Here is a 19,989-nt window from a genome sequence, read left to right as displayed (position 1 = left end):
ATTGTGTAGATGCAGAAGTATTCTTGGTCTCTAGAAGCAGCGATCATTATACAATGACATTCATACCTTATCCCAACTGATTGTAAGGACTTGATTGGAAAACTCATTGATAAAAAATATGAGATCTGCTAAAATGTACACTTCGAGGATAAGCGGAAAGACCCATCCCCTATTCATTTGAATCGAAGTGCAATTCTTACCAGTTCTGATCAATCACGGAGTAGCAACCCAATGTACAGTCAGTCTATGATATGCTATCAACAAATGTACTAGATTTTATGTTTTTTTTTCATGAAATACATATCCTTTCGACGAGCTAAGATGATATGTAAGACATTATAAAGGATTTCTCGTGGGAATATTTTTATTCTATGGATTCTGATTCACGTAACAATTACAATACCTAAAGCTTAGCTTCAAAAACCAAGACAACTGGAAATCTGTTGGAGAAAAATGAGATAACAACTCGTAAAACAGGGAGAGAACCACACAAATTTACTGGTATAAAGTATTATATAAATAAAATACGTAAAATTTCTAAAAACAACCAGCCAAAATCAGGGATTAAATCCTGAGAAAATTGAGAATATCTGTCACTTATCGCTCTCTGCAACGATCATGATCGGCATGAAAAATGGGTATCTCTTTGGGGCTCTCGTTCGCTACTGTTATTTATCAAACTTATTATACCGTGCTACATCGAATTGCCAGACGCTTCAAAAGTAGGACACTGGTTTATTTCACGGTGTGTTTGGACTAGATTCCGATTTTTTTCACCTATAATCCATAATTAAAGTGTCTTCTACATTCTCCATGCATAAAAGTTGACGAAAATAATTGTTTTGGGTGATTTAGGCCGGCGTCCGGGATTCGAAGGATCCGGACACTCCAAATCAACACGGTAATTTGCAAAACATTGCCGATCATGAACCGATACAGATGGGATGTTTTACTTCTCTTGCTTTGATTGTGCTTCGAGATCAATTGAGAATAGTTTCTGCAATGTTTGGTGAAAATTTATTTGTTTTCTCCATTTTCCGTTTTTGAGAATTTCCTGGAAATTGACATCTTATTTTCCGTATCCCGTGAATTCCAATCCCGGAAAAAATAGAAACCCTAGAAATTATTCTAATTTAAAAGAGTGTCAAGTCATGGACGATTGGATTTGCCCATTTCTGAATGTTTCAAAGCCAGTTTCTGGTTGGGCGTAGTGTGGCTTTGGAGGAATCCCTGAACGAATTGCCTAGGTAGACTTTCAGGCATTATAACTGCAGCTGTCTCTGGAAGAATTTTAGGAAAAAAAGCCTATGTAAAATCTCTAGAAATATTTACGAAGGAATTTCTGGAGTCCCTGTAGGAATTCTCGAAAAAAATTCTAGAGAAATGTAAGGGTCAATTCATGAAAATCATAAGAAAAATTGCTCCAAATCCAAATCCATACTGCATGGATTGAAGGAAATTCTGCAAGAAATTGTGTATGCCTGTAGGAATCTTTTGAAAGAATTCTGTAAGGAATGACTGAAAGAGATCCTTGTGGAATTCCTTAAGGAAAACATGATGCAATTGCTTGGATAATATTTGGAGAAATCTCTGAAGGAATCTCTGGAAGAGTTTGCCAAGAGAAATATCTTGAAGAATTCATGCACGTATTCCTGAGAAAATTTCAGATGGAAACCTTGGAAGTATTACTGGTAGAATTTGTGAATAAATTCCTAGAGGTATACCTGATAAAATTCCAGGAAAAAAATTAAGTGGATTTTTAAATAATTCCCGGGGAAAACCTGATGTAATTCTAAGAGAAATCCTTTGTAAAAAATGTTGTCTCTTGTAGAATACCTAATGAATTCCATGGTGAAATTTCTGGTGGAGCACCTAATAAAATCCAAGCTGGAATTGCTCTGGTGGGACAGTTGCCTGGGGGAAACCCCAGTTGAATTTATGCAGGAATGCTTTGCTGGGAACCCTGAAGGAATCTCTAGTGTATTTGGTGTAAATGCTAGTTAAAACCTGGTGAAACTTCTGAGAAAATCTTGCGGAATTTCAGGAATAATCTCTGATAGAATACCTAAAGAAATCCCAAGTGGAGATCTAGAAAAAAATAACTATTGGAATTGACAAAGAAATCCCTAGTAGAATTTCTGTCAGAATTCCTGGTTCATTTTCTGTTAGAACCACTGGTGACATTGCTGGAGGAACATTTAAAGAAACCCTCAGTGGAATTGTAGAAGGAATACTGTCGTAAATAGCAAGTCAGTTGCATCTACAAAAAATTCCAGAGGATTGGAACATGTCAAAATCTTATCGATACTTTCGCAATTTACTTTTCCCTACGATATTTTTGTCATTGAAAAATATAGATATTACCAAAACATTTCTGATTTTTCCGAACAAATCATATTATATCAATAGTGCAGCTGAAAGAGCATTGGAAAATATGTTGAAAACTAAACTTAGATTTTGACGAAAATGCAGATTGAACTGACTTGCGATTCACGGCAAAATACCTGTCGGAATTTCTATTGAAGGTCCTGGTGAGTTTTCTAAAGAAATATCTAAATAAATTCATACCGTTTTGATTCATATTACGGACAGCTTCAAATTCCGGACACTCTCGTTTGTATGGGAAACATTTCACACGAAATGTTTCAATTTTCGCCATCCAAAAGTTCTCATTTTCGAGGCTCGTTTTATTAGATTTTTTCCATAAATATCATTACAAATTTATAATGCCCAACTACTTTAGACGTCTCTTAAGTGGTTGAACGATTTCAATTGATGATTTGACTGTTCCATTAATGATTATCATGAGCTGTCCGTAATTCGAATCAAAGCGTCCGGAATATGAGGCAAAAGTGAGGAAGCGTCCGGAATAAGAATCATGAAAAAGCCACACGTTTTGATTTATTTAAAATTATTCAAGTTGCGGACGCGTATTCTTTACCCACCATCCGAAAGTTAAAGGCTTCCGACGCTCGATAACGCTAAAAAATCATACAGAATGATTTATTTTGTATGGTCCAAGCTGGGTTATACTTCACTGAGTCCTTAAGTGTCCGTAATATGAATCAAAACGGTATTATAATTCCTGATTGAATTGTTGAGGGAATCCTTTATGAATCTCCAGAAGATAATGCTTAAGGAATCGATTCCAAGAATCCGATAGCGGTCAGTATTTGATGAATTAACGTAGTTTTTTCTGGATAAAACAAATATGCTGTCTAGACCAGTGATAGAGGTAGTAGAAACGGATTGAGGAATAAAGAATCGTCAAAAAAATACGGAAGTTCGTTTGTGTATCCGAATACATCATGCAAAAGCTTTGCGATTCTATTTCACGTGAAAATTTTCTTAGAATAAAACAAAAACATTGAATCTTTTGAAAAAGTGCTAAATACTAAATACAAAGATTTATTTATTGACAAGGGCTATGTTGAAAACATCCGAACAAAAGTAAAAATTGCATGTGACACGCCAAAACCGCACTACCAATATTATTGAGCACACACTACCACTAGATCAGCCACCCTAATATAGTCGAATAATATATCTTTGGTTTATATCATAAAGCTTCCTTGATTTGGCAGGATCAGAACCAGTTCTAGGTATAATATATGTTTGGTCTATGGCGTGGCGTTTATTTGAATCTGGATGAAACATCATAAATTTCGAGCTGTCGTTTGATGGAATGATGATTATATGATGTTATCAAAAAGGCAATACCATGCCCTACCGGAACCGATTTCGAAATATTCCAGAATTGTGAAATCATGATTTCTTATTCCGTTTTAAAGACGCATCAAGTTAAAACGGAATAAGAAATCATAATTTGAGCCGTCATGCCTACATATACAAGCATATTAAATTCTGATTATGGTTTGTACCGGTTTTTCTTAAACAAATTCCAGATGCCGTTGTGTCCACAAATTTGCAAATTTAGGTTCTCATATCTTTCATTAAAAGGTTAAATGTTTTTACAACTCATAGACGTATCCACATTTAACCCTCTAATACCCAACCCCGCCTTAAGACGGGGTATGTTTTGGAATTTTGTGTATTTTTTCTCAGCTCGTATATCAAAATGATTTTATTATAGAGTTAAACCCAGGCCACGCATATTAGAAAAGTTTATACAACTTTTGGAACATGTTTGTATTTTTGAAAAATGTTTGAAAAATTGTGTTATTTTATATCTTACAAATGCCTTTTTATAAATTAACGTGTAATACAAAAATGTGTACATTTTATATTTTTCTACAATCAACCTATCACAGAAGAAGAGTCTGGTGGAATTGAAATAATTTCAAATCAATTTTTCCATTAGTTACTCGGAAATTGAAATATGTTCCAGAAAAACATAGAAAAAATATATTTTCAAAACGGCTTTAAAAAAAAATTGTATTATTGTCAAAAATAAGTACCCAGAAGAAACTTAAAGAAAAACTGAAAAGGGATAGGAATACTCAAAAATAAAAATTAAAAAAATCCAAAATCTAAATTCATAAATTTGAGAATAAAAATAAATCATTGTTCAAAACGTGTTTAGATCGATTTTAGATAGCGAAAATGGTACTTAGATCGAACAAAAATTTGGATATTAGAGGGTTAATCTAAGATTCTTCGAAGCACTTTGCCTCCGAACATTGCTGATTGTTCAATTCTATTCCCCTCAAGGTCTCCGGCACCCCCCAGGAGATTCCATTCCTCAGCATCCTGCAGCACCTGCTACAGATCGATCCGAAGGAACCGATCAGCGACATCATCTGGGACACGGCCGAAACTCTAGTGCACCGCGCCACCTTGCTAGAAGATAAGGAAGCATCCGTACGCTTGCTGCGTGCCCCCAGCATACAGAAATTTGCTTGCCCCCACTGCCGGAGCGATCTAACCAGTCCAACCCGAAGGCAATCGGTTGGCCCCCAAACACCGGGACCAAACAGCACTAGCTCAACCCACAGCACCACCTCACCTCCGTCTATCACAGGAGCTCCGGCACCACCCCCACCTCCACCACCTCCCAACTTGGCACCCCCTCCTCCACCTCCACCTCCCTGTGCACCCCCACCACCTCCTCCACCAATGGCCGGCGGTCCAAGTGCCCGCGGGGGTCCTCCCGTACCTCCGGCACCACCTGCTCCACCCGCACCCAATCTACTCTCAGTGAAAGCCAATGAACTCGCTCGACCAAAAACCCCCGAGGCCCAAATAGAGGTCATCAAACCTCTGCCGCAGCAGGAAACTCCAGTTCCACGAGCCAAGATGAAAACCATCAACTGGAACAAAATCCCCCCTCAGAAAGTAATCGGTAAGCCAAATATTTGGTCCATCGTGGCCGATTCCCACCAGGACAGCCCCATGGCCGATCTGAACTGGGACGAAATGGAGGGCCTTTTCTGTCTGCAGCAAACCCAGGGATCCCCTAAGTTGGGCCGCGAGAACAGTGGCTCCGACACACTGGAACGAAAATCACGCAAAGATAACGAAATCACGCTTCTCGACGGCAAACGGAGCCTGAACGTCAACATCTTCCTGAAACAATTCCGCTCCTCAAACGAAGACATCATCCAGCTGATACGCAACGGTGAACACGAGGACATCGGATCCGAGAAGCTGCGCGGACTGCTCAAAATCCTACCGGAGGTGGACGAACTGGAGATGCTCAAGGCGTTCGACGGTGACATCAACAGACTGGGAAACGCCGAGAAGTTTCTGCTGCAGCTGATACAAGTGCCTAAGTATGACCTTCTTCTAAATTGCTGGAATCTCAATCTAATGGCTTTCTTCTTTCAGCTACAAGTTACGAATCGAGAGCATGCTATTGAAGGAGGAGTTCAAAGCTAACCTCATATACCTGGAGCCAAATATCAACGCGATGCTGTATGCTGGAGAAGGTATGTAACTTTTTTTCCGTAGTGGTCATCAATTTATGGTGGAACCCCTGAAATGCATCTAATAATACCTATTTTCTGTCTATCGTAAATTTCTGTTTTTTTATCCATCGGGACTGCCTCTCGAAACTTTCTGCCTTTCGGTCTTTTCTACCTCTTTCTACTTGCTGCTTTGTGTTTTCAGCCTATTGTTTTTTCTTTACTTGGTGTTTTCTATGTCTATCATTTCCCTACCTTTCGATACTTTTTGCTATCGGGTCTTCTGAAATACTTTTGATGGTTTCCAATATTTGCTTTCTTCTGTACTGTACTTTTCTTACTTACTGGCTTGTAGCATTTTCTACTTTTCTGTATTTTCTGCCTTCCGTTTTATTCTGCCTTTCGGCATATTCTGTTGTCTCGTTTAAGGACTTTCGATATTTTTTGGTCTTCTGCTCTTTTCGGCTATTCGGTCTTGCGCTCTTTTCTACTTTTCGGTACTTTTCTTGTGGGCTTTTGCTTTCTGGCTTCTAATCTGTCTTGTTGTCTTTTTGCCTTCAGATATTTTCACCCTTTAAATTTGATCTGCCTTTTATTTCGGCCCATTGTTGTTTTTTTCTTTTCTGACATTTTTGTCTGAATTTCCATACTTCTTTTCTAGTTTTCCGCTTATTAGTATATTTTAAGTATGTGTTTCCATTTCTGTTTTCTGCCAGATTCTAAAACTAGAAGAGTTTTTTTGGGAACGGTTTTTGAGAAAATGGTGCTAAAATATCGAGATCAAAAAAGGGTAGTGCTTCGTGAAGCCCAAGCAGGACAGTTCGGTTTTGCGTCGTCCGATAGATTTGGCTCACGGTTTCGCGCATGTTTTCGTCGCCGGATTTTTTTTTTTTCCTGTTTCCAAGCGTCCTGCTGGGTAGTGCTTCGTGAAGCCCAAGCAGGACAGTTCGGTTTTGCGTCGTCCGATAGATTTGGCTCACGGTTTCGCGCGTGTTTTCGGCTCCTAAGATTTTTTTTTCTGTTTTGGAGCGTCTTGCTGGGTAGGTATTTGGAAGGCACAAGCAAGACGGTTTGTTTTCGGGACGCCAAGAAGTTTTGCTGTCAGTATCAGTTTTGTGTTCAGTCGAGGATGGATTACCAACTGGTGAGTTCGTTTCATTCTTGTGATAACACATATTTTCTTGAAAGCGTAACTTTTAAGTAATTTTAAAACAAACTTTGTATGGTTCGTCACTATAAGTGTCGGCATTATGTTTTTTTCTTATACAATTTCAATATACTTATATTTGTCTCTTTTATACGTTATTAAAAATTATCTTTTGAATTGTTCGACATTGTGAATGTTGACGTATTTTTTAAAACTTGTACCATATCGAGACAAAATGCACAGTAATACTCATATGTAATTTTCAAACAAACTATGTATAGTTCGTCACTACAAGTGTCGGCATTATTCCTGTTTCATATAATTTAAAATATATACATGTAATTTTCAGTTTTCGTCATTAATAAAAACATCTTTTGAAAAGAGTAGTGTTTGATCCTTCGACCTTGACACTTGCTCCTGCTGGGGCGGGTGATGAGGGCAGGATCAAGCATGTCGCGCGTCGGTAGTGAAGCGGTGAAAAAGTGATCGGTTCGTAAGTAGTGTTTGATCCTTCGACCTTGACGCTTGCTCCTGCGGGGGCGGGCGATGGGGGCAGGATCAAACTTGTCGCGCGTCGTTCGCTCAGAGAAATGAAAAAGCGCCGCGGATCGCTAGTAGTGTTTGATCTATTGATCGCGTCGCTTGCTCTTGCGTGGGCGAGTGACGAACACTTGTTCGGCGTTCAATGCGATTATCGAATTATTTCGCGAATCCGGTTAGGCGTGATTATATCATGGCTCGCATCACCAAACATTGGTGACTCCCAGATCTTTACCTTATCCCACTAACCCAATATCCTCTCCATGACAACCGTGGAGATGCAGAGGTGATCTCGGTCTCTAGTAACAACGGTAGTCACACTAACATTCCTTCCCTTCCCCGATGACCGTAAGGACGTGGCCGGCGCCGTTATTGACTTTTAAATTTGAGCTCTCGATTTGTGCACATTGAAGAATGGTAAGCTAATCCCAAGCCCCATTCATTAATTCCCTGTGCAACTTCGATTGTTCTGGTCAATCACGGAGTAGCAACTACGAATTGTACGGTCATCTATGCTTATGCTTATGCTTATGCTAAAATATCGAGATCAAAAAAGTAATCGCGATTCGAATGTTTGTTTTGCGGTAAAAAAAAAAAACCACTGCTGATAGAGGAGACGGATTCCATGTCAAATCGGTCAGTCACAGAACTCGACCATCTTCGATTTGGATTAAATTTTGCACATATTTTTGGTATGGTAGAATAAGTGTTTTCCATAGAAAACTTTATCATTTTGACTCAAGCGTAACTTTTGAAAATGGCCTATAAATTTTTGCATGCAACTTATTTGCAAAATTCTAACTCTGAAACTGTTGATTTTAGAGAAAAATGTTCTATGAAGAAGTTGTAGAGAACTGTTTGCACTATAAGCAAAAAATATACACTGAAAAAATATTTTATTTATTTTCATATAAAAATCAAAAATAAAACTTAAATTTTATATTACACAAAAACCCCATTTTTAATATTTTTTAAATTTTCACCATAGAATCTTGAAAGTAAAAAGATGCTTGGGACAAAGTTTCATGATGGAGAAATTTTTAATAAAAAAGTTTTTCTAAGAACAACTTTTGGTCGATTTTCAAAATTTTGATTTTTTTTGTCGAAATAAATACGTTCTGATGATACAGTAAGTATCTTGAAATGATTCTAAGCCATAATGATTGTATGAATAGTTTCTCTAGATGTAGCCATTTTCGAATTAAATCGAGTTTAATGCAAAAAAAATATTGTTTAAATATTAAAATAGGCCATTTTCATAAGTTATTCGCGTTTCTCCATTAATAATAGTACGTTTTCGAGAGTAAAGACCGTATTTCATTCCTCTTACTTATTTTTCTTGATCGAGAATCACGAATAACTAATGAAAATGGCCTATTTTAATATTTAAACAATATATTTGCATTAAACTCGATATAAATCGAAAATGGCTACTTCTAGAGAAATTATTCATACAATCATTATGGCCTGGAATCATTTCAAGATGCTTACTGTATCATCAGAACGTATTTATTTTGACAAAAATCAAAATTTTGAAAATCGACCAAAAGTTGTTCTTAGAAAAACTTTTTTATTAAAAATTTCTCCATCATGAAACTTTGTCCCAAGCATCTATTTACTATCAAAATTCTATGGTGAAAATTTAAAAAATATTAAAAATGGGGTTTTTGTGTAATTTAAAATTCAAGTTTTATTTTCGATTTTTTTATGAACATAAATAAAATATTTTTTCAGTGTACATTTTTTTCTTATAGTTCAAATGGTTCACTACAACTTCTTCATAGAACATTTTTCTCTAAAATCAACAGTTTCACAGTTAGAATTTTGCAAATAAGTTGCATGCAAAAATTTATAGGCCATTTTCAAAAGTTACGCTTGAGTCAAAATGATAAATTTTTCTATGGAAAACACTTATTCTACCATACCAAAAACATGTGCAAAATTTAATCCAAATCGAAGACTATCGAGCACGATTTTTATTTTTCTCGACTCATTCTGGATGGAATTCGTCAGGAGTTAAAGGATTGTACCCAAATTATTGGGGCATTTTCGACGCTTATCACGCTTTTTGTATGAGAACTCCAGAAATAGTGTAAGGCTTGTCGCGATGTGCCTGACCACCTCCGGCCTCCCCAAATTTGAGCGTGACATAATTGGAGCATGCCCCTCATATCTATCTATCTACTTATTACATTTCGGCCTCTCCGTTTTTTTTTTCGATATTTTCTGTAAGGCTGTAATTTATGGCCTTTCGATACTACCTCGGTACGTTTTGCTATTTGGCACTTTCTGGTTTCTGGTCTTTCCTTAGCCTTCCGAAATTGTCTGGTCCACTATACTTTCTTCCCTTTGTCTACAGGTCTTCTAGGCCATAGTTTCCCAAACTGTGGGTCGCGACCCCCTGGGGGGTCGTGAGGTAGTCTCTGGTGGGTCGCGAAAAAAAAATCATATTTTCTATCTATTTTATTCGTTTTGAATGTTGTCACTTCATAGATTTTATTTAGGTCAGTGGACACATCTTAACTTTTTCTGTCAAAGTTGTCAGGTCGAAACAAATTTCCAATTATTAAAAGTATATTTGGAAACTTCAACAAAAAAAAAACAAAAATCGTAAAATTGCTGTTATACTGAAATGTCCAGCTTGGAAATTGTATACTGATAGCAGGCTAAAAACATTATCACGGTCTTAAAATAATTGTGATTTAATGGTAAAAGTTGTTTAGTTTTTTGGCAAAAAAACGGTTGTATATGATAATTAGTCCTTTAAAATTAAATATTCTTTAAATTTCTATTAACCTCTCGTTACAAAGTAGTTTATTTCGACGGTAAAGTAAGAAAAGAATGAAAACTAACGACTTTCAAACATTTCATTTTTCTAAAACTCCAACTCAAACTAAAACTTTCAACTGATTTTGAGCATGTTTATCGCGCCTTGTCATTAATTATAGACAAAGTATCGAAAGACAATGAAAGTTACAATAAATAACTCATTTGTACAATAATTTCTCTCTGGTGGGTCGCGAAGAAGACGCATGATGGCTGGGTGGGTCGCGCATCCAAAAAGTTTGGGAACCTATGTTCTAGGCTATTCCCACTAATTCCTACACGTATTTCTTTGAAAATTCTCCTAAATGATAGTTTCAGAGATTCCTTCAGGCATTTCTTCAGAAAATCTATTGGAAAATTTCCAAAAGATTTTTTCAGGAAATCTTCGAATATTTATCTTGAAGCTTGGCCTGGCTGAAAATCTCTCTAAGAAAGATAAAAAAAAATAATCTTGGAGCTACTTCAAAGATCTTTTCATGAAGGAATTACTTTAAAAACTCCTCCGTAAGCTCTCCAAAATAATAAAATTACCAAACTCAAAGGAATTAAAGGTCTTCATAAACTTCCTCATTGGAGGATCCCTCCAAGGATTTTCCGAGGGATTCCTCTAGCCATTTATCCTAGGTTTTTTTCAGGAGCCCCTCCTGAGATTCCTCTCAGCGATTTGCTAGGAATTCCAGAGACACTCCTAACAATACCTAAAATTGTTTTCTCAGGCACTCCAAAAGAATATTTTCCATATAGTTTGCATGATGTGTCACATAAAATTCCCAAATGAATTAATTAATGATTATAATCTGGTAACCTCCAGGTATTTTTCACAGAATTTCTCTATGATTAATCATACTAATCCAGGAATTGCTAAAAAAAAAACATCACTTCCACCACGAATACTTTTATGGATTCTCCTGAAGACATTCCCATGAATATTTCCAGGGATTTTTCAAGATATTCCCTAAGGCATTTATTTCCACTGAAAACCTTTCAAGTGACTCCTAAATTCTTGAAAAATACTCTAGTGAAATCTCAAGCGATTCTTCAAAGAATGTCTCCAGGTATTTAAAGGACTTTCTTCAAGATTTACTCTTCAAGATTTTCTTAAAGAGTATATCTTGATCTTGAATTTCCTGAAGAAATTTTCACCAGAAATTCTTCAAGGATTTCCCCAGTATTTTTAAAGTATGTAAATCTATAAATGTTAATTAAGATTCCTCAAGGAGTTTTTCAAGAGATTCTTCCGGAAATTCCTTTAGAGATTGCACATTGTATGCTTATAGTGTTTGATTCAGAAATACTTCCGGAATATTCTCTTATAAGCAGATGAAATCAACTCACCTGAAAAAAATCTGAACTGCTACGGCAAATGAAATGTAATATGTTGTTAACAAAATGTTAATAAAATCTTAAATTTGTTTTACCAAATTAGGATGATAGTGTTTTCTAACAACACAGAACACCTAGATATAAGAAATGAATGTAATGTTTGGAATGATACTAATAAAGAAATTTAAAAAAAAATACTTCCGGAATGTACCTATACATTTCCCGGGAGATTCTGTATTGCTTTCTTCCAAATATTCCTCCAGTAATCCTTCCAGCTATTCCTCAGGATGTTCGTTCATGAACTTTGCAAGGTTATTTTTCCGGGAATAATTCAAGAACTGACTCTTTTAATGCTTCCAGGAAATGAATTTTCCTACAAACACCATCTTCATAAAAAAAATCTCATTCAGAAAAAAAAGACAATTGTGGATCTCTACAGAAATCAAATCCATTGAATAATTTTCAAAGTATTAAGGGATATCTTGACAATGCTTCAGCAAGATCTTCAACGCAATCCTATCAATGTATGCGTTCCTGTCAAGCGAATTCTTGAAAGAGTTCTGAAAATAAACCAAGAATTTCGATACTATTCTTCAAAAAACTCCCCAGAAATCGACCAAGGATCTCTCCGTCAAACATATTAATCCATCATATAAATACCTTTATATCGAGATGTGATGATTCGATTGTAGCTATAATTACAATCTTACTTCATTCTTCCCACAGATCTGATGAACAACAAAGCCCTCCAGGAGGTACTCTACATGGTGGTGGTGGCCGGAAACTTCCTCAATTCGGGTGGCTACGCCGGCAATGCCGCCGGCGTCAAGCTGTCCTCGCTGCAGAAGCTGACGGACATCCGGGCGAACAAACCGGGCATGAATCTGATACATTTCGTGGCACTGCAAGCGGAGAAGAAAAACCCCGACCTGCTGGTGTTTCCGGGCCAGATGTCCACGCTGGAGAACGCTACAAAGTACGGCGGTTCAATAGTTACGCAAATGGGATGGTACTCATTATTGCTTTTTTACGATTCACAGAACAACGGTTGAACAAATCAGCAACGAAATCAACGCCATCGACAACCGTATCAAGAAGATCAAGAAACAAATTGAACTGCCAAAGACCGAACAGGACATCAAATATCAAATGGAAGAATTTATAACGGTGAGTTGAAACATTGTAAAGTATCCAAATAGATTTTTGTAACAATTTGATACACAGACAGCGGAACGGGACATCATGATGCTGCAACGGGCGCTCAAAGAATTGGAAGCAATGCGACTCCAGCTAGCCGACTTCTTCTGCGAGGACCTCGGCACGTTCAAGATGGAAGAGTGCTTCAAGACATTCCACAACTTCTGCGAAAAGTTCGGCCAAGCCGTCAAGGACAACGATAAGCGCCGCGTTCAGGAGGAACAGGCTCTGGTCAGACGGAAGCAACGCGAGGAGCAGTTGGCACTCAAACGAAGGCAATGTATGTATTCCATCTGTTATTGACGGAATCGAGGAACTTAGTATATGACAATTGGTCTCTCGTTTGCAGCAAACCAACCGGGAACTCCAGTGTCCGATTCGGAGAACAGCTTACTGCTGGACCCATCGCAGTACGATATGAGATACAGTCCAGCAATGTCTCGACGACGGATAGGATCGTTCACCAGCAACGGAGATCCAGTACTGTTGAGGGAGGACTGCGCATCGCCGGATATCACACCGAACGGTAGTCTGAGGAGAAGGCGAAGCCGGGTGCTTTCCGAAGAGGATGAAGGTAATCTCATGGACTTCCTACGATCGTCTGGCCATGAAAATGGCAGCCGTGAGAGGAAGTCTGTATCGTCGTACGGCGGTAGTTTGGATCGGTCTTGGGCTCGCCGGGCAAGATCCGGTAGCGGTAGCAAGAAGCGTCCAGATCTACTGAATGTCGACTTCGGAGCGGACAGAGAACGGCCGAGCTCTCCGTCGCCATTGGCAGAAAGCAAGCCATTGCCAGTGGAAGAAACCAAGCCGAGGTATAATCTCAGAGTTAGATTTTGTTGTTTTGTGTTTTCCGTTTCCTATTACAGCTTCTGTCTCTTTTGAAGTAAGTGACTAACCAAACCTTTGGGTAAAACATTTCAAAACTAACATTTCTTCCGAGGAGTGGTCTCTACTTCAGAACGAGAATGTGGCTACAGAGCTAATGGTTTTGTGTTCTCGAACGCTTATCGAAAAGAATTTCCAGGGAATGGCGACAGAAAATCGAGTCGTGGCTGCAAGCGAACGACGCCGATGAGAAGACCGAAGAGCTGAAGAAGAAACGCAAACTGCTCGCAGTGAATCGTCGATCGTATGAGACTGACAACGAAAGTGATCGTGGTAGCAAACTGGAACCTCTACCGGAAGAGAAGCCTCCAACGATAAGTCCCCCGGAGGTAACGGTTGACCAGATGCCGTCCAACTACAAACGTGTCTACCCCGACTGGAAGCCATCGAGTGCACTAGAGAAGACTGATGTCATGGGAACCATGGATGCCATTGCAGGTATGGTTCGGGAATGTATCCAATCGATCAATCTTGATAGCTCCTATTATTTTTTGACATTCCAGGTGCCGTACCATCCACTCTGGACAAATCAGCGTGGAGAAAATCTAGTTTAAATAGTCAAGAAGACCAGGATGCCCGAAGGTATCGAAGACAACGGTCCAGGGAGAGTACCGGGCCTAGTTCAAGCCTACAATCCATACTCGAAGAGGACAAACGAAAATCTGTGATCCAATCGCTAGGAGACCGACCTCCCTCTGATCGACTTCAAATCTACATCCGACGAGGATCGGACAATACGTCACAACCCGAAAGCACAGTCACTTCACCAAAGCCATCGGCAAGCACCAGCGACGAGAACAAGCAATCCATCTACATCAGGCAGACGAATGGTAGCGAGTACTCGAAAACGAAGCCCAGTCCAGCGGCGGAAAAACAATCGATCTACATCCGACCGAACGATAACACTCCGTCCACGATTTCATCCATCAACTCATCCTGCACTAGCACCAGCGAAAACCAGTTACCGGAAAGCAGCTTGTCTGTTGCACCACCACCACGAAGAGGTCGTCGAACGCATCACATCTACGATGAACAGACGAACAATAAGATCGAAATCGATTCCGACAATATCGAAACACCGCCATCCATCCGGAAGAGTTTCAACCGGGAGCACCAAAACGTTAGCGGAAGTAGTTCTTGTCGTAAGCTTCATGGTGCTATCGATCAAACCGTAGACTCGGAATCAAAGAATACTCTGAGTGGCCTCACCGAACCCGAAGTATTGGGCGATGGACAGTTTGATCGATTCTCGTCAGCTCGTCGTACGCGACGCTTTAAGCGTCCAGTGGAACTGAGCAGTGGCAATGAAACTACCTCACCGGAATCCCTTCCCGACAATCCACTGGTTGCCGAAGCTTCCCGACATCCGGTCGTATCGGCTGTAGCGGAGATTGAATCTAACGAAAAACAAAAGGAGGCTCGTCTGAAGCGATGGCAAGATAAGTTGAACAGTTCTAGCGCGGTAGAAGAACGGTTGAAGGGATCCGACGCACGATCTTTGAAGACTGGACGGAACATGAGTAGGATTAGTCAGGAAGACGTACGCAAGGCAATTAGAAGTTTGAAATCGCCATCCCCAGAGCGGAGTTGGAGTCCACCAAAGGAAATAGTTCGCGAGGCACCTACCACGATCAAAGTAATCACGCATGAGTTGAACGACGAAGGTTTCGAGGAAACTCAGAGCTTAGTTTCCGATACACCTTCGCACGGGAAGGACAGTACTTCGTCTTGCAACGATTATGGATCGGACACGAAGAACAAGAAAATTGTGAAGCCTTCGGGAAGTGGAGGTGATAGCAGCCCTAGGAAAATTCCAATCCGAACCACTCCAAACCTCCCTAGTTTGATGATAACTAAGCCTCAGTCCGCATTAGAGCGCAGCAAATCGCTCAGAGGAACCCCTCCATCTCTAGTCAACAAGAATCTGTTACCACGAAGAACAAATTCTGTGAGGAGAACTGAATCGCCTCTTCTAAGCGCAAATACGGTGAACAACAAGCAACATCAGCTAGATGTGGAAAGGAGCAATTCGCGAACAAGTCTTCGTTCGTCGCGCTCTTCGCTCAGTAGTGCTGTATCGACGAATACAGTCAAAAAGGTGCCATTACGTCCAAAGTCATCGCCTCTGACTACTTCCAGTGGTCTATCTGGATCCGGTCCGGTTACGTCCAGCCTATCAGTGCACAGTTCGCCCACCAAACGACCTCTGAGTGCGGGCAGCATACGAACGCCACTTTCGGGAGCACCTGCCAGTAGAAGCAGTTCCAGTGGATCCAGTATAGGACAAAGCACAACAACGGGCCTAGCTGCCAGGAAGCCTCCACTAAAATCCGCCGGTTCCTGTTCACTGGGAGCGAGTACTAGCTTTAAAGAAAACCAAAATCAAAATACCGTACGTAGCCGATTGCAGTCTAAAACCCCCAGCAATACCAGCATAGCCAATCCAGGAGGTTCCGCATCTAGCAGCAGTACAGCGAGAGCATCCATCAACCGAAGCAGTATCAGTAGCACCGGAACGCCACGTACTGGTGGTTTCATGCGACCGACCACCTCCAGTGCCACCAAGGTGAAGGGAAAGTAAACCATTAACCGTGAATAAGTCAGTGAACTCTAAAGAGTTTTGGTGCAAATGGAAGTTAGCGCTCAAGTTTTCGTTTATCAGCACAAAATCTTTTATCTCGTTCTCACACTGAAAATTCTTAAAACAAACCCGGCGAAAAATGTTGCTTTCAGTGCACCACATGACACCGTAGTAGGCCATGATTTTTCGTCGTACGACAATAATACTGCAGAGTAGAAATCTCCGTCCAACTAAGTTATTACGCAATCTGGGGTCCGCAGGGACTCCACAATCCATTTATCATATACATCGCTTTAGGCTTCGTAAGAAATATTCAAAAGTTTTCCAAATCATGGCAATATCGGCATCCGCACCCGCAAATTTTATACATTATTTTAGGCTAACACCATAAAAGCGCGACGTTTCTATTTTTCGAGGGGTATACACATGGTGCAATGTATGGCAGTTGAAAATTTCAATGCGCAATCATTAACTTTTGAATGATATTTAAATTATATTTAAAACGTTACGAGTCTGCTGTTTAATCGAATATACTAGAATGCAATAAGAAGTTAAGCTTGAAGAAAATTTGACCTAATACCGTGAAAATAAGAGCTACAATAATTACGTATTATGCAACAAAAGTATTGTTCGTTACAAATTCAAAGTATTTATTTACAAGGCTTTTGCAAAGAAAGCAACCGCAAGTATTAGTAGAAACTTGAGACACACGTTTACAGCAATTCATAGCTAACTCGTGATGGAAGCGTGTAAATTTGAAAACAATGCGATACAATCGTTTGTTTCAACATAGCGTCACAGTATTTCTTCTCTCTACTGTTTAGCTTTAAATCGAAACGATCGCCTTTCTCCAGTGAAAATTTGCAAACACGATTGGGAAGCACATTGCCTAAAATACTATTTTGCGTTTGGAGCGATGACTAACACTGAGACAAAATCGAAAGTTAAGCAGCTAAGCTATACATATATTACATTGTATAACAGAGTACTACCAACTGTGTGTTAGAGTAATATGTAAAACTAAAAAAACAAAACGTGTAACGTTTGGTAGAGCTGTTAGGAACAGTAAAAACTTTTCTCTTCAACGCTAGGAGACCTCTGTTAGATAGATTTGGATAGTAGCTAAGAAATTTTTCTATCGAATCGAGTAACCAACACAGACAAACAGTTCATGTATCGTCCCCCAAGTTATTGATACGACCCTAGGATAGAATAACTCCATTCCTCCCAATTAACAACTATTTTTGTGGATACTTTTTTTTCTAGACATGTATCTGGGTTTCGGAAAACAAAATTAAAGTAACAAAACAAATAAGCAAATGATTAGCAATCAAACATTTGGATGTAACTTTTCGGCATATTTTGGGCAAACGGAAGCATATATGTATCAAACTTCGTATCATATTTAGACTCTAAATTTCAAACTGCGCGGCAGACGAATAGTAATAGTTAGATCAGCGATACTAATCTTACTAACACGTGAACAGAACAACTATGACAAGTTTAAGTTTATCAGTTATCAGGAGCCGCACATGAACGGACGCGACAAACCACTATGGACACATTAACAGTTGATTAAAACCTTCATTCAAATGTATAACTCTGAATGAGGAGAGAAACACAAACTTTTGTAAGAACCAGAAGCGTAGATAGTGAAGCGAAGCGATTCGATCGAAATAATATAGAAGAAAAACTGTAAACAAATAAAAAAAAAACAACTGTTACTGGGACAACAAAACAATATTTCATGAGATTGTATAAATTTTAATAATTGAAATAAACTTTTTTTATGACAATGAACTATCTATAGTTTTTTGATCAATTTTATCCGAAAAATGTTGTCCCGAATTTGTAAATAAAGTAAAAACTACATTTATATTAAGTGAACAAGCGATACATCTACGGTAAAACGTCCATGCTTCAATGTTCTCTGGCAATTGGGAGAATTGTGCCATCGCCATATTTGAGACTTTTTCATCATCTACCCGGTGGAAAAGAATAGGGAAAGAAATAGGGTTGGGGATCCCTTGGAGAGGGAAAATCGCATAAGCGAAATACATGCTCTCATTTCTCTTCATACCACAATGGGGACTAGACCTGTACATATTTGAAAAAATGTCTGGAAATCTTCCATTTTTTTTTTCAAGCAGTATTCTGAATTCTCATGCTAAGAACAATGTCTGGTCAAATGTCTAGCTCATTTGATAGAGATTACACTATGCTTCAAGTTGAAAATGTGTTTTTAGGCTTATTTTAAGGCTTGAAAAATCATAACTCAACACTCAAGAATCAAAATCATTTGCCACCTATTGAAAGCTAATTGTATTCTGGTAAAGTTTGTCGAACACGCCAATAAGATTAAATTAAGTTTAAGCATTGTTTGATCGAGATTTGTTTTCCACGGTACCCAGAATTCACGGTTTTCTGAATATGTATGCTATAAAAAACATACATTGACATTATTTTTTTAGGCCCTAGTCAACAGGAAACAAACATAATAAATCTATGAAATCATTAACCATTAACAGCTTACATGTTGCTTTAGGAAATAAATTACAAAAAATGCCCTAAGGTAAATCGTGCATGACACATGTACCGCCGAATGTATGATTAGCATTGCTTTTTCTTTCCGAGTGATGATTGTTTTGATTGTATTTCACTGACCATTCAGAACTATTTGAAAACAATCATTATCATCGACTGACAAAAAGCAGTGCTAACGTGTTCATTTTTCACATTCCTTGAAGCTCATGATAGTTGGCTCACCCACAACGGATTTACGAATGTGCTTCCTAATTACCTATTTTTTACAATTTATTTTCGTAAGATATTACGGTTCTTTTGAAAATTTTCCGTTTTGCGGTAGCCACCAAGTTCTACCGCAGCTGTCAAAGTTCGACCGCAGGCTTGAACATCATTGTATCCTTAAACGAAACTACTAATCAAAGTATGCTAGTAGAGTCCAAAGCATTGAAAAACAGAAGAAAACAACAGTCATTAGCGTGGTTTCCAAGGTATCATCGCAACAGATCGATGATGCTTTGGAAAAATCAGTAAAGTGACAGCTGCGGTAGCTTTCTGTTCAAACTTAGAACGGAAAGTTATCTCCAAAATTGCAATATAAGGTATCTTTAAACGGGATCGAATTTTAGAAATGCATAGTCATCGTGTTCTGGAAATTCGAAATCCAAAATGTTCATACAGGAATGTTTTTTTAGGGAGCACACTGCAGTGAATCGCTAGTCAGTCCCATCTGCATTTTTGTCAAAATTGAGTTGAGTTCAGTTTTTAACATATCTTCCAATGCTCTTTCAGCTGCACTAATGAGATAATATGATTTGTTCTGAAAAATTAGGAAAAAACAGCAAGTCAAATTGTCCCATAATTCTAAGAGACGAACCAGCCAAGGGCTGAAAGTCTCGTTAATAAAGACAATTCATTCATTCATTCATTGTCCCATAATGAAAAGTAACCGCACATCAGTCCCACAACAGATTTCAACACCGTGTGTTAGCAAAACTGTAATGTGTAGCGAAACCATAATTTACAAACAGACAGAGTTTTTGCATGCCGTCATTGAACATCAATAGAAAGTTTTCGTTTTGACGCACCGCAGGATAATA

The 19,989-nt window shown here is 38.8% G+C and overlaps 1 protein-coding gene across 4 annotated transcripts in view; it reads left to right on the top strand.

Annotated features, from left to right (window-relative positions):
• LOC5572837 (inverted formin-2) overlaps positions 1–17,996 on the top strand; it is a 335,282-nt gene extending 317,286 nt beyond the window's left edge. For 3 of the 4 annotated variants that reach the window (XM_001660550.2, XM_021848652.1, XM_021848654.1), the window contains 8 exons: positions 4,672–5,732; positions 5,788–5,888; positions 12,427–12,676; positions 12,741–12,867; positions 12,925–13,177; positions 13,247–13,712; positions 13,916–14,223; positions 14,289–17,996. In XM_001660550.2, coding sequence (XP_001660600.2) covers positions 4,672–5,732; positions 5,788–5,888; positions 12,427–12,676; positions 12,741–12,867; positions 12,925–13,177; positions 13,247–13,712; positions 13,916–14,223; positions 14,289–16,366 — 4,644 coding nt within the window. In that variant the 3' untranslated portion in view covers positions 16,367–17,996. The remainder of the gene's footprint in view (positions 1–4,671; positions 5,733–5,787; positions 5,889–12,426; positions 12,677–12,740; positions 12,868–12,924; positions 13,178–13,246; positions 13,713–13,915; positions 14,224–14,288) is intronic. The other variant, XM_021848653.1, reaches the window with a different exon arrangement.
• The last annotated feature ends 1,993 nt before the right edge of the window (positions 17,997–19,989 follow it).

Source organism: Aedes aegypti, chromosome 3, assembly GCF_002204515.2.
Source record: "Aedes aegypti strain LVP_AGWG chromosome 3, AaegL5.0 Primary Assembly, whole genome shotgun sequence".
Taxonomy (NCBI): Eukaryota; Metazoa; Arthropoda; class Insecta; order Diptera; family Culicidae; genus Aedes; species Aedes aegypti.
The sequence above is the reverse complement of the archived record's forward strand: the minus strand, read 5'-3'. Positions and strand labels throughout refer to the sequence as shown.